The sequence below is a fragment of the Coregonus clupeaformis genome, chromosome 7 (genome assembly GCF_020615455.1).
Source record: "Coregonus clupeaformis isolate EN_2021a chromosome 7, ASM2061545v1, whole genome shotgun sequence".
Classification (NCBI taxonomy): domain Eukaryota; kingdom Metazoa; phylum Chordata; class Actinopteri; order Salmoniformes; family Salmonidae; genus Coregonus; species Coregonus clupeaformis.
The window spans coordinates 25175379-25191228 of NC_059198.1; the positions used below are offsets into that span (position 1 = coordinate 25175379).

Below are 15850 nucleotides of genomic sequence, written 5' to 3' on the forward strand. Positions count from 1 at the left end.
GCCTTGTGTAGGTCTACAATCTTGTCCCTGACATCCTTGGAGAGCTCTTTGGTCTTGGCCATGGTGGAGAGTTTGGAATCTGATTGAGTGATTGCTTCTGTGGACAGGTGTCTTTTATACAGGTAACAAGCTGAGATTAGGAGCACTCCCTTTAAGAGTGTGCTCCTAATCTCAGCTCGTTACCTGCATAAAAGACACCTGGGAGCCAGAAATCTTTCTGATTGAGAGGGGGTCAAATACTTATTTCCCTCATTAAAATGCAAATCAATTTATAAAATGTTTGACATGCATATTTCTGGATTTTTTTGTTGTTATTCTGTCTCTGACTGTTCAAATAAACCTACCATTAAAATTATAGACTGATCATTTCTTTGTCAGTGGGCAAACGTACAAAATCAGCAGGGGATCAAATACTTTTTTCCCTCACTGTATAGCTGTACCATGATATTTGCATTGTATTCAGACCCTTTACTCAGTACTTTGTCGAAGCACCTTTGGCAGGGATTACATCCTTGAGTGTTCTTGGGTATGACGCTACAAGCTTGGCGCACCTGTATTTGGGGAGTTTCTCCCATTAATCTCTGCAGATCCTCTCAAGCTCTGTCAGGTTGGATGGGGAGCGTCGCTCCAGAGGTGTTCGATCGGGTTCAAGTCCGGGCTCTGGCTGGGCCACTCAAGGACATTCAGAGACTTGTCCCGAAGCCACTCCTGCGTTGTCTTGGCTGTGTGCTTAGGGTCGTTGTCCTGTTGAAAGGTGAACCTTCGGCCCAGTCTGAGGTCCTGAGCGCTCGGGAGCAGGTTTTCATCAAGGATCTCTCTGTACTTTGCTCCGTTCATCTTTCCCTCAACCCTGACTAGTCTCTCAGTCCCTATCGCTAAAAACATCCCCACAGCATGATACTGCCACCACCATGCTTCACCATAGGGATGGTGCCAGGTTTCCTCCAGACGTGATGCTGGGCATTCAGGCCAAAGAGTTCAATCTTGGTTTCATCAGACCAGAGAATCTTGTTTCTCATGGTCTGAGAGTCTTTAGGTGCCTTTTGGCAAACTCCAAGCGGGCTTTCATGTGCCTTTTACTAAGGAGTGGCTTCCGTCTGGCCACTCGACCATAAAGGCCTGATTGGTGGAGTGCTGCAGAGATGGTTGTCCTTCTGGACGGTTCTCCCATCTCCACAGAAGAACTCTGGAGCTCTATCAGAGTGACCATCGGGTTCTTCGTCACCTCCCTGACCAAGGCCCTTCTCTCCCAATTGCTCAGTTTGGCCGGGAGGCCAGCTCTAGGAAGAGTCTTGGTGGTTCCAAGCTTCTTCCATTTAAGAATGATGGAGGCCACTGTGTTCTTGGGGACCTTCAATACTGCAGAAATGTGTTGGTAACCTTCCCCAGATCTGTGCCTCGACACAATCCTGTCTCGGAGCTCTACAGATAATTCCTTCGACCTCATGGCTTGGTTTTTGATCTGACATGCATTGTCAAATGTGGGACCTTATATAGACAGGTGTGTGCCTTTCCAAATCGTGTCCAATCAATTTTATTTGCCACAGGTGGACTCCAATCAAGTTGTAGAAACATCTGTAGGATGATCAATGGAAACAGGATGCACCGGAGCTCAATTACGAGTCTCATAGCAAAGGGTCTGAAGACTTCTGTAAATAAGGTATTTCTGTTTTTTATTTTTAATACATTTGCAAAAATGTCTAAAAACCTGTTTTTGCTTTGTCATTATGGGGTATTGTGTGTAGATTGATGAGGTAAAACATCAATTTTAGAATAGGGCTGTAATGTAAGAAAATGTGGAAAAAGTCAAGGGGTCTGAATACTTTCTGAATGCACTGCATGCCCACCAGGCTTTAACCTGCCATGCAGGGCATCATGCAGGTTCTATCAGTCAGACAAGTTAAAGCAAGGAGCAAAAATCAATACAGTGCCTGCAGTATGTCTAAAGGCACCACAGCAGTAGAGATGACTGAGTGGAGTGGATGAGGTGTTAAAGGGTTTGGGTGAGGGAATCTAATGGCTGGCTGATTGGGGTGTGAGTGTTTGTCTCTGTGAGGTGGTTGTTGGCTACATAGAAATGGAACATAAAGAGGAGCCATCAGCATTAGGAAAGTGTGCCAGCCAGCCAGCCAGAAAGCCCTGATGGAGGCTATTTAATTAAATGAATCAAAGCCTGCTTACTGCAGCTTTTTCCATGATTTGTGCATTATGAGCACAATGTACTAATTCAAGTGGCATTACAATTCTATGTGGAGTAGTAATCTGTTGAATTCATTTCAATTGGTTACAGTATATTTGTTTGGACTGGATGGTCTAGCTGGACTGTGTGTGTGTGTGTTTTTGTGTGTGTACATGCTGCAGTGTTGCTCTGTGGGCTGACTGTGTCCTGGCTGAGGATGAGGTCATCATTGCATGCACTTGGACCGACCATATGTTACATAAAAACAGTGTGAAAGTCCTAATCCTCGACTGCAAAGCATTACGCAACCCCTCTCTTCCAAAGGGCAACCCATCTGTCCATCATCATCATCACAGGCAAACAAATATGATGAGAGGAACCCATTATAGTAGATCTGTAGATCTGTCGAATGGCCAACTGTCCAAGGGCAAACACCAGCCACTGTTTGTTCTCCTTCCTTTCACTCAGGTCATGCATTGTCTGACTGTCTGTTTCAGTTTGTTCACAAATGTTGAGGGCACCAAACCACGAGTAAAATATTCTCTATACTCAAGCCTTTTTCTGATGGAGAGAGACGTCAAAAGTTTCAGCTCCCTGCCCTCTAATCGTTCATGGTAATTTATTATGCAACAAGTGGATGACAACTGTTTGAGATCTAACCTGTTTGCTGCACATAGGCCTATTTCATCAAACTCCAGGACATAAAGATATTGGATATGGGCCAGGAATGATCGGTCATCCCTAGGGGGGTTAAATCCTGGATATGTCATGCATGATAAAGCTGATCCATGCTTGATCAACATCAGGTTAGTAGACTTACTAGATTCCATTTGCAAGGTCTCCTGATATGAGCTTTTGAGACCAACATACACTATGAAGAGATATTGCAAAAGGAAAAATATATATGTACAACATTTTGATTGTAGTGCTGGTTAAAAAAAAGAATGACAATGCAATGGCGCGAAGTAAAACTATCTAAAAGCCAAGGCACTCCTTCGTAGGCTACGTGGCGCTGTCCATGGTCCTGAAGGACCAGTATGCACGTCCACACGCATGCGGTTCTCATCATTGCCCAACAATGTAGTAGTTCACCCATATTAGCCTAGTTATCTCATTATTCAGAACCCCCATTTGCCTGTGGCGAGAGAAGAGGGATGCTTAGTTCATCACACTGGCCCAGTTGCTGATTGCGCGTGGAGGAGGGGCGAGAGGGAATCCCGGGCGCGGAAGGGTTACAGATATCGCGTTATTGTCGTCGGTTATCAAAGGAAGTGAAGGTAGAAGAATGAATGGACTGCGGTATGCAGCCAGGGAGAAGAACATTCTCTCGAATTTTTAAAGGTTGAGCGTAAGGACGATGTGTTTTGTTATGTCATGGACTGTTATTGACTTGGGAGTCCAAAGAAGTAGATAGATTCATGGGCGAATCAGCGGCAATGTCAACTGGACTGACTGAGCTCGAGGAAGCAGCTTTGCACGTCTCGCACCGTTGCTCAAGCAGCATCAACCGCGAAATGAAATTTCTGGTATATTGTGAACATTTAATGCTGTAGGTGTAACTTATTTTAGATACCGCCAAAGAATTGGTGCAGTAGACTATATTGCAAGTGAAGTCTCTAAAGAAATGTTGGTGGTCCACAAAGATGCTCTAAAAACAACCTGAAGAAGTGAAGGTGACAGTCGACTATCAACATGGGGCAATTATGAATCATTGACTTAAACATTTAATTAACCTATAGGCTACAGTGGAATAACTTTATTTTAAAGACGTAAAAGCCCGAAGACCCTGCTTGTTTCAGATGCTACGGGACATCTTAGCATTTGGTGGTTTTCAAGCGGTTCCTCAACGTGACACTGCACGCGCTTTGGCTCAAAGTGAGCAGCGCCGCCGTCTCGGCTGTGTTATTTGAGTGAGAACCGGACAGCCAGTGGATGCCGCAGAGTTGTTTGGGTTGAAACCGAAACAAGTGAAGGGTCAGGGGGCTGTTTTGAGGAAATCCCCATCCGACTGCGCCTTATTACGCCATGGATGACTCGGGGATAATTCGGCGTCGGAGGCTGCAGGTGAGGTTCGGGCGTAATGTGTTTGATAGTATCTCTCATTTGACAGTTAGTTATAGGTAGGCTACACTCATGTCAATAGAAATCGTACAGAATGTGCCATTGAGTTGAGATTATGTTCAATACAATCCTTTGGCTAATATGTTAATAACCAACTACCCGTACACGACATCCTTTTTAGAGCATGTGTTATAACAACTGTGTTATGCATTTACGACTTAATATGCTCAGCTGCAGAAATCTTGATTTAATGTATCTCAGCAGAGGTCATATTCATAAGATACTTGGCGACTCTATGTCTATAATGGCACTCAAGGTAATAGCTCCATAATGAAAATGTACCGCCATGCATATTGATATGGCATGTTCATATTACTGAAGCCTACGTGTTCATCCATTATGAAGTAGCCTGGTTAAGTACGGGTCACCCCTCCCCCTTGGAGCATGATTCAGTCAAGTGAACTGAGCTGAGTGGTCAGCCAGCCAGCCAGGCAGGCAAGCAGAGTGCCTTAGGGCCTCGTTAGGGCTGGGCAGTATAGTGATGAAGAGGAGGGAGGGATAGAGAGCTGGGGATGGAGAGACTGGGGTTGACCATTACACAGTTTCTTTACTGTGGTGGGAAAATCCACTTCATGGCATTGTCAACACTCTCAATTCCAGTGTGTGTGAGTGTGTGTGGTCTGTGTCTGTGCACATATGCTTGACTTCACAGTATTTTATGTTTTATTTAACCTTTATTTAACCAGGAAATTCAATTAAGAACACATAATTAATTACAATGATGGCCTGGCAAGAGGCAAAAGGCAATGTAAGACAAAATGGACAACACAGACAGAAGACACTGGCAAACACAACAGCAAACAAATAGTGGATGTGTGTGTGTGTGTGTGTGTAGGCATGTGTGTGAAATAAAACATAAGGCAAAGCAAACTAGTGACATCGGGTGACATCTTGAAACATCTACATGTCTCAACAACAAGCATGAGTCATGAATGTGCATAAAGAAGATGTGTGTGTGTGCCAGTGTGCTTCTGTGTGTTTATGAGGATGGATAGTGTCTGGATGACCATCCAACAGCTCATCTCTCTGGAGTCTCATCATCCCAGCCAACACACACTCTCACAACCGTTAGTGTCTGTTTAAAATCCCCCTTCTGGTGCATCTCTCTGGAGTCTCATCATCCCAGCCAACAGACACTCTCACAACCGTTAGTGTCTGTTTAAAATCCCCCTTCTGGCGCATCTCTCTGCGCCATATGGTGACACACCCCACTCCCACAGAGAGCAGGTCAAGGGTCAGCCCCATGATGCACTGCTTCAACATGACTAACATGAAACAAACATCTTTGTATCCGCTCCAGACACTATCCCTCCAGCCTCCACCTACACATTTATAAACATGTACAGTATGTACAGTAGGATACAGGGGAAGGACCGATCTGAATAATGTGTGGGGTATTGAGGATGGCGTGCCTGCCAGTGGGGATGACATGACACTCCCATACTACAGCATCACCCTCCTCCCCAGCCCCTCTCCATCTGTCAGACATGGGACGGTAAGCCAATCACTGACACTGACTGAGGTGATGAGCAGGCCCCTGTCTAGGTCTGTCTAAGCCCCCAGACTCACTTTCTCACCATTGTCCTTTGTGTGTCCACGAAATGATGGGGCCAGCGGCGGTGTAGCTGTGGTGAGGGAGCCCATCCAGTACTAATTAGTTACAGCCAGGGCCATTTCTCCTCCGGCCCAGACATGAGGAGCTGAAGGGCATGACGTCAGACGACCATTTATAGTGCTGTTGTTTCTCATATCTCAGGGGAAACATGGCAGGGTCCGGCGGTATCATTACTCTCTGTCTGCCTCTGTCTGATCCTCCTGGCTGGCTGGTGGGAGTCTTAGCAAGCCCATCTCATTATCAGAGAGCCTCACAGAGATTACTGCCAGGAAGTGGTCTGGAGGAAGATAATTAAAGTTGCACCATATTGCTGATATTGAGGTGTTGTGCAAAAGCTGAAGAACATACACACATCCAGGTGCTGGAGTTGTAGGTGAATTATTGAAAAATAAAAAGGAAAACGCTGCACACTGCTGCTCATGCTCCCAGGTGATATTTATTTATAACAACGTTTCGATCCTTAGGTCTTCATCAGGCATCCAAATCCCAGGTGGGGTTGGAAGGTCCTATATATATGGGCAGTACTCAGTGACATCACTTCCTGAAACAGGAGGTAAAATATATGCAATATCAACATTCAATGTATCAAAATATATGACCATACAAAAGGAATGTGATCAATATTTACGGTAATATAAATACTGTATACAGTTGAAGTGGGAAGTTTACGCACACCTTAGCCAAATACATTTAAACTCAGTTTTTCACAATTCCTGACATTTAATCCTAGTAAAAATTCCCTGTCTTAGGTCAGTTAGGATCACCACTTTATTTTAAGAATGTGAAATGTCAGAATAATAGTAGAGAGAATGATTTATTTCAGATTTTATTTCTTTCATCACATTCCCAGTGGGTCAGAAGTTTACATACACTCAATTAGTATTTGGTAGCATTGCCTTTAAATTGTTTAACTTGGGTCAAACGTTTCGGGTAGCCTTCCACAAGCGTCCCACAATAAATTGGGTGAATTTTGGACCATTCCTCCTGACAGAGCTGGTGTAACGGAGTCAGGTTTGTAGGCCTCCTTGCTCGCACACGCTTTTTCAGTTCTGCCCACAAATGTTCTATAGGATTGAGGTCAGGGCTTTGTGATGGCCACTCCAATACCTTGACTTTGTTGTCCTTAAGCCATTTTGCCACAACTTTGGAAGTATGCTTGGGGTCATTGTCCATTTGGAAGACCCATTTGCGACCCAGCTTTAACTTCCTGACTGATGTCTTGAGGTGTTGCTTCAATATATCCACATCATTTTCCTTCCTCGTGATGCCATCTATTATGTGAAGTGCACCAGTCCCTCCTGCAGCAAAACACCCCCACAGCATGATGCTGCCACCCCCGTGCTTCACGGTTGGGATGGTGTTCTTCGGCTTGCAAGCAGCCCCCTTTTTTCTCCAAACATAATGATGGTCATTATGGCCAAATAGTTCTATTTTTGTTTCATCAGACCAGAGGACATTTCTCCAAAAAGTACGATCTTTTTCCCCATGTGCAGTTGCAAACCGTAGTCTGGCATTTTTATGGCGGTTTTTGAGCAGTGGCTTCTTCCTTGCTGAGTGGCCTTTCAGGTTATATCGATATAGGACTTGTTTTACTGTGGATATAGATACTTTTGTACCTGTTTCCTCCAGCATCTTCACAAGGTCCTTTGCTGTTGTTCTGGGATTGATTTGCACATTTCGCACCAAAGTACGTTAATCTCTAGGAGACAGAACGCATCTCCTTCCTGAGTGGTATGACGGCTGCGTGGTCCCATGGTGTTTATACTTGTGTACTATTGTTTGTACAGATGAACGTGGTACCTTCAGGCGTTTGGAAATTGCTCCCAAGGATGAACCAGAATTGTGGAGGTCTACAAATTTTTTTTCTGAGGTCTTGGCTGATTTCTTTTGATTTTCCCATTATGTCAAGCAAAGAGGCACTGGGTTTGAAGGTAGGCCTTGAAATACATCCACAGGTACACCTCCAATATACTCAAATGATGTCAGTTAGCCTATCAGAAGCTTCTAAAGCCATGACATAATTTTCTGGAATTTTCCAAGCTGTTTAAAGGCACCGCCAACTTAGCGTATGTAAACTTCTGACCCACTGGAATTGTGATACAGTGAATTATAAGTGAAATAATCTGTCTGTAAACAATTGTTGGAAAAATTACTTGTGTCATGCACAAAGTAGATGTCCTAACCGACTTGCCAAAACGATAGATTGTTAACAAGAAATTTGTGGAGTGGTTGAAAAACTAGTTTTAATTACTCCAACCTAAGTGTATGTAAACTTCCGACTTCAACTGTATACAGTTGAAGTCGGAAGTTTACATACACCTTAGCCAAATACATTTAAACTCAGTTCTAAAACTTTTGACCAGTAGTGTATATTCAGTTAGGATGAAAAAAAGCACACAATAATTCGGACATTTTGAAACTGTTTTAAGTCGAACTCCTTGTTAAGGCCTGATATTGAGGTGTTTCCATAATTCTAGAGCTGATACCTCTTTCTGCATTAGTGACATCTCATCATACATCACAATCACTTGTATTCTATTAATTAGGTATTCTTATTGAAAGGATAAAACCCCTTGAGACGCACCATCTCGTGTTGAAACGGTCATCAGCGCAGCACTTTCTGCTCTGGGCTGAATACACAAGCATGTTGTGGAGCATCCGGTGGAACACAGACTCGTAACTGGGAGATCAACCTCCCCCCTGGGCCACAGCATAGTATACTGTACTGTACACAGCATTACAATCAGGCAATAGAAACATGAACCTGAACTGTATTTGTAATGCTGCCAACCACAGCAATCACAGGACAATAGAGTCTATTTGAATATTCATAGACATTTGACATATGTTTTGTCATTTTGTCATAAACATCCCAATGTGGATGCGACTCAGAGGGACCATTTAGACTCTATAGGAGCCCACTCCTCAACCCATAGTGCAGAACCTTCTGGAAGAGCAGTCATCCTCGTCAGAAAGATGGGGTAAATATAGAGTATAATTGTTTTGCTTTCAAATCTGTGATTAGTCAGTGGGAACATTAACGTTGTGACAGAGCTCCATCTGTCGTCATTCCGCTCCAGATCCATCAGATTCAGAGCACCAACCTCCACCGTCAGCCAGTCGCTGTGCTTTTAGTGTGTTTAACACTCGGAGAGTGGAAACTCAATTACAATCCCTTTCATTAGTGTCAGCTTCCTGGATTGACTGAGTCAATGGCCGACAGAGGAACAAAATGACACAATGGCTGGCCATTGATTAAGTCTAGATTTCAGTGGGACATGAGATCTCCCAATCTGGCCCTGACAAAGTGAGAGAGCATTAGAATATTGGTTCAACAATGAAAATCATGTTGTTCGTAGGGCAGATTGAGTTGATAGGATACATTGGCTCTTGAGCAGCTAATCTCCTCTCCTGATCTCATTTGGTATTTTTGAACCTACACACTTCCCTGAATCCCTTTACTATATCTCTTCTATATCCCACTACTGAGTTGGCTCTTTGTAGTGACCTCCTCCTAAGTATCCCCGGTCCATGGTTCTGATTCCTTCCTCCAAGGTAGGACCAGAGACGTTAGTGAAAGCGAGACACCCCACTCCCTCACTCTGGTCTACTTATTGCCCCCGCCTCGCAGATGGGGTGCCCAAGAAGCATCTCACTGGCAAATGTTTTGGGGGCGGGGCAGGTGGGGAGAGCAGGGAACCGACGATAAGTGGACCATAGCCATTGGTCTCACACAGCAAAGTATGCTCGTGCGAGAGAGGGAACACCAATTTACACAGACAGGAACCTTGACCATTGTTTCCAATGGTAAACTGCCTGTAAGACATATTAATTTATCTACCATCTGTCCATGGTCCAGATTCCTTCTGTTAAGGTAGAGCCCTGTCCATGGTGCTGATAACTTCCTCCAAGGTAGAGCCCTGTCCATGGTGCTGATAACTTCCTCCAAGGTAGAGCCCTGTCCATGGTGCTGAGTCCTTCCTCCAAGGTAGAGCCCTGTCCATGGTGCTGATTCCTTCCTCCAAGGTAGAGCCCTGTCCATGGTGCTGAGTCCTTCCTCCAAGATAGAGCCCTGTCAATTGTGCGGATTCCTTTCTCCAAGGTAGAACCCTGTGCATGGTTCTAATTCCTTCCTGCAGTGCAGGACATTTAAAACTTGTAGTGTATTTTAAGTTTAAAAAGGCTTCTGAAGTTTGTAATTTACACTTAGACATGTCAGTGTTGATTTTCCCTTGCGTAAAATGTATCAACCCCGACAAACATTTCCATTAATTATAATCAACATAATAAGTCACATTTCCTGTTGCTGCTGGATTATTTTCCTGAGGTAGCAAACTGGCTCAAATTAAGATCCTACACCTGTAGGGTCCTGTGCATGGTTCTGATTCCTTCCTCCCAGACAAAATAGAAGGACGCAATCTCTTTGATGCACCACATTGTTCTCTTTGTTGTCTAGACATGCTTCAGACATGCCACAGCAGTAAAGGGCCCCACTGAGGACATCAGACAATGAGCAGACTCATTTTGATTCAATGCCGTAGTCGGTGTAGTGCATTCTGCTTTGTTCCTTTGGTTTTAAACCTCTAAATTCTGAAGGTTTTCTCTTCATTCGTTCTTACTCTTACTAGGCTGCACTTGTAGCATAAAAATATCTCCGCTCCTTGTGTGTCAAAGCGAACTAGATATTCTCTTCATAATCATGTTGTGAGAGGTTACATTGACTTTGATTAGTCCTGGATGAAAAAGTATGCGCAGTGCAGAGTATCTATTGAAAGTGCATTTCAGTGCAGGCATAGACTCAATATGGACCTATGCAACAGCCCTTAAAGTGGCAATTATAAAGTGATTTACTGGTATTTACAGTATGACGGGTATAAGCCAGATAGCTTTATGATGTGGTGTCTGAGATATGTTCATACACTCTCCCCCATCACTAGTCTCTCTGCACTGTCTTCCCTCCATCCACCCTTTCAAGTCATGTTGTACAGAGCTCTGATGGCTCAGGGTCAATTAGTCTGATCAATGGAGGACGAGTGAGGAGGAATCAATAGGTTGAATATTCGGTCGTCCTTGTAAAGAGGGATTTGTGTCTATTAACACGTAAACCCATGAGAGGAGCTTAATATACACCAACAACTATCGATAACCTTCGGTTTGTGCTGGGTGTAAAACACATGTGAGAATCTGACTTTACAATGGTGAGGTTACTTCTCTTTTGATCCAAAATGGTTTCTTTCATTTTCACTCATCAATCAAGGCCCTACTGCCTTCTCTCCCAAGCATTCCTAGCTTTTACCAGCTCTCTCTGGGGTAAGACTAAATCTGTGGAGTGTTCCATTTGACCCTTCAAGGTAACTGAATGTTGAAAGTATTCTGCTATGTGGGAGGTTTGTCCCTTGGATACAAAGACATTCCTCTAGACAAGCACTCACTGAGGAGAGGGTTTCTCTAGTTGTTCAAGAGGGAGAACCTTATGAAGAGGATCACACACACGCACACACATTATACAGTCTATAGCCTATAGTGATGGGGCAAAAATCGATACAGTTAGATATCGCAACATAATTTTTGGATGATATTAAGTATTGATTTGTAATAATAAATAATAAAAATTGTTTTAGAGCTAGTCTGCTGTACCTGCACCAAAACTCTGGTATTTTGCATCCTATAGCTTGTTCTCCATCTTCCTTTTAAATAGTGAGCCAACATGTTTTCAGAAGTTTTATTTCCATGACTGATCAAAACTCATTTTCTTATTCTCTCTCTAGTCTCTCTGCAGCAGACATATAGTGAGCAATATGTTTGGAACACCAAATCGCAATATATATAGAATCATGACAATCGCAATACATATCGTATTGTCTCCTAAGTATTGTGATAATATCGTAGTACCTGGAAATTCACAGCCCTAATAGCTTATAGTATACATGTAAGCACACACACACACACACACTCACAAACAAACATACACTTTAGCTCAAGATTAACCTAATATTGTATTGATTGTCACTGGTTGCCTGTCAGTCAATGCTAATGGCATCTTGACTGAGTCACCCCTCTTTGACAGGAGTGGATGTGGAGTGGCTAATGCATTAATTAGCGCTCTACACAACACACACCTGGGAAACGGGCTCAATGTTAGTCACCAAAATAATGCCTGTGAGCGTTTGGACTTTCTGGATCCGCGTTTCTCTCCATTATCTCTCTATTCACCTCTTCTTGGCCTTCTCTCTTGGCCCCTCTTTCCCCCAATTTATTTTGCATTACCTCTTGGTCAATTTGCAATTTCTCTGTCTCTTTCATGTTCTACATGTATGTCTGGAGAGAGTGGGAGTCTGTTGCAGTGAATGTGTGTGTGTTAGAAGTAAGCAGTCAGGGACACAGACAGAGGCAGAATCAGGCTCAGGTGGAGGCTGAAGCTCTAGCCACCACAGAGCTTAAAGGGATAGTTCACCCAAATTACAAAATGACACATTGGTTTCCTTACCCCGAAAGCAGTCTATAGACAAGGTATGACAGCAATCCATGCATTAGTTTTATTTTCCTGCCATTGTTTTCAAATGCTAATGTTTTAGCATTTGGGGCACAAATCCCATTCAAGTCATGGTACCAATATTAGCATTTTTCGCGCACCAAATCCTCCGAAAGTATCTAAAATTGATTGTGAATCTCAACAAAGTCACTTATAGATGATTTGAACATGATGCGTGAAAAATGCTAATATCAGTACCATGACTTGAATGGGATTTGTGCCACAAATGCTAAAACGCTAGCATTTGAAAACTGCCAGGGAAACTAAACCAGTGCCTCAGTGAGAAGCATTTCAAAGAGCCAGGCTGGGCTGGCGTAGGATCTGGCACTTCTCAATCCGCTTTTCATTCAGGGTACACAGCGTTTGCTGCTGTTCCAGCCCAGTGTTCTGGGTCCATCTGGGACCCAGGGGAGAGATAGGAGGATGGACACACTGTTCTGCTCTGCTCAGGGAACACAGAGACAGACAGAGAGCGAGAGAGACAGAGAGAATTCAAGGGAATTCACAAACAAAGACACACAGAATACCATGTACTGTATATAATAAGAATGACAGTCTTCATAGCAGAGACGAGGTCCAAGTGGACTAAGAGACTGAAGGGAGGTGTCATATCATAACATTCCATTGCTTAGCTATACTAATGTGGTGAGGTGACGTACAGGGTATCTGTTTCTCTCCTTTTAACCACCTTGTAACCTGTGAATCCCTCTAATGTTACCAGTACCTGATCTCTGTTGTCCTCTCTTTTTCTGCCTTTCTTCCAGAAGGATCTGCCACTGCCCCGCAAGAACAGCAGGTTAGTACAGTCCCTCCCTCCTGGCCAACTGGGCACTCCATATGGAACACACCCCTAGCCAGGGGAAGTGGGTGTTTGGAAACAACAACTATTTTATCAGCCGAGGGCTCTACTGTCCTGGTTGGAAGATTTAATCTGTGTTGAATCCCTTTTGAGACATGATTAGCATTTCAACACCCTATTGAGGGGTTGAGGATACTCTAGAGGTACTTAGAAGGGAATTAGAATGAATGGAGGAGGCAATCCTGCAGTCTGTCTGGGTAGACAGCGCTCTGAGTCTGATCGCTGTCCATGGTGCTGAAACAGTTCCTCCTCTTTCTTTGTCTGTCTCTCTCTCTCACTCTGTCTCTCCCTCACAATGTCTCTCTCTCTCTCACTCTCTCTCCCTCACAATGTCTCTCTCTCTCTTTCTCTCTCTCTCTCTCTTTCTCTCTCTCTCTCTCTCTCTCTCTCTCTCTCTCTCTCTCTCTCTCTCTCTCTCTCTCTCTCTCTCTCTCTCACACACACCCTCCTTTTCTCATGCCCTAGCTTGTGTGTGGTAGGGAAACAGCTCCAAATCAAATCAAATCAAATTGTATTTGCCACATGTGCCGAATACAACAGGTGTAGACCTTACAGTGAAATGCTTACTTACAAGCCCTTAACCAACAATGCAGTTTTAAGAAAAATACAGTGGGGAAAAAAAGTATTTAGTCAGCCACCAATTGTGCAAGTTCTCCTACTTAAAAAGATGAGAGAGGCCTGTAATTTTCCTCATAGGTACACGTCAACTATGACAGACAAAATGAGAAAAAAAAATCCAGAAAATCACATTGTAGGATTTTTAATGAATTTATTTGCAAATTATGGTGGAAAATAAGTATTTGGTCAATAACAAAAGTTTCTCAATACTTTGTTATATACCCTTTGTTGGCAATGACACAGGTCAAACGTTTTCTGTAAGTCTTCACAAGGTTTTCACACACTGTTGCTGGTATTTTGGCCCATTCCTCCATGCAGATCTCCTCTAGAGCAGTGATGTTTTGGGGCTGTCGCTGGGCAACACAGACTTTCAACTCCCTCCAAAGATTTTCTATGGGGTTGAGATCTGGAGGCCACTCCAGGACCTTGAAATGCTTCTTACGAAGCCACTCATTCGTTGCCCGGGCGGTGTGTTTGGGATCATTGTCATGCTGAAAGACCCAGCCACGTTTCATCTTCAATGCCCTTGCTGATGGAAGGAGGTTTTCACTCAAAATCTCACGATACATGGCCCCATTCATTCTTTCATTTACACGGATCAGTCGTCCTGGTCCCTTTGCAGAAAAACAGCCCCAAAGCATGATGTTTCCACCCCCATGCATCACAGTAGGTATGGATGCAACTCAGCATTCTTTGTCCTCCAAACACGACGAGTTGAGTTTTTACCAAAAAGTTATATTTTGGTTTCATCTGACCATATGACATTCTCCCAATCATCTTCTGGATCATCAAAATGCACTCTAGCAAACTTCAGATGGGCCTGGACATGTCCTGGCTTAAGCAGGGGGACACGTCTGCACTGCAGGATTTGAGTCCCTGGCGGCGTAGTGTGTTACTGATGGTAGGCTTTGTTATTTTGGTCCCAGCTCTCTGCAGGTCATTCACTAGGGTCCCCCGTGTGGTTCTGGGATTTTTGCTCACCGTTCTTGTGATCATTTTGACCCCACGGGGTGAGATCTTGCGTGGCGCCCCAGATCGAGGGAGATTATCAGTGGTCTTGTATGTCTTCCATTTCCTAATAATTGCTCCCACAGTTGATTTATTCAAACCAAGCTGCTTACCTATTGCAGATTCAGTCTTCCCAGCCTGGTGCAGGTCTACAATTTTGTTTCTGGTGTTCTTTGACAGCTCTTTGGTCTTGGCCATAGTGGAGTTTGTAGTGTGACTGTTTGAGGTTGTGGACAGGTGTCTTTTATACTGATAACAAGTTCAAACAGGTGCCATTAATACAGGTAACGAGTGGAGGACAGAGGAGCCTCTTAAAGAAGAAGTTACAGGTCTGTGAGAGCCAGAAATCTTGCTTGTTTGTAGGTGACCAAATACTTATTTTCCACCATCATTTGCAATTAAATTCATTAAAAATCCTACAATGTGATTTTCTGGATTTTTTTTCCTCAATTTGTCTGTCATAGTTGACGTGTACCTATGATGAAAATTACAGGCCTCTCTCATCTTTTTAAGTGGGAGAACTTGCACAATTGGTGGCTGACTAAATACTTTTTTTCCCCACTGTAAGTGTTGAGTAAAAAATAGATAAGTAAAAAATAGCAGCAGTAAAATAAAATAACAGTAGGGAGGCCTTATACAAGGTGTACCGATACAGAGTCAATGTGCGGGGGCAACGGTTAGTCGAGGTAATTGAGGTAATATGTACATGTAGTCTCTTCTCCCTACTTCCATCCAGTCCCTCTCTCTGCCTCTCTCTGTAACCCGTCTGTTCCCCCTGCCCATATCACCCACACCACACCCCTGGGAAATAAACCAGGAAATGAACCTGGGGACCGTGCTGACATCTGACCTCAGTGACCACTGGTCATCTCCTCTATTTTCCACTCACAGTTGTATTCAGCTTTAATTTTGTCCCCC

General features: G+C 43.7%; 1 protein-coding gene across 2 annotated transcripts in view; it reads left to right on the forward strand.

Moving 5' to 3' along the window:
* The first annotated feature begins 3416 nt into the window (after positions 1-3416).
* Positions 3417-15850, forward strand: part of LOC121569452 (microtubule-associated serine/threonine-protein kinase 1) — a 98898-nt gene continuing 86464 nt past the window's right edge. The window contains exons 1-2 of one of the 2 annotated variants that reach the window (XM_041880428.2): positions 3417-4243; positions 13212-13243. In XM_041880428.2, the coding sequence (XP_041736362.2) occupies positions 4205-4243; positions 13212-13243 (71 nt within the window). In that variant the 5' untranslated portion in view covers positions 3417-4204. The remainder of the gene's footprint in view (positions 4244-13211; positions 13244-15850) is intronic. The other variant, XM_041880429.2, reaches the window with a different exon arrangement.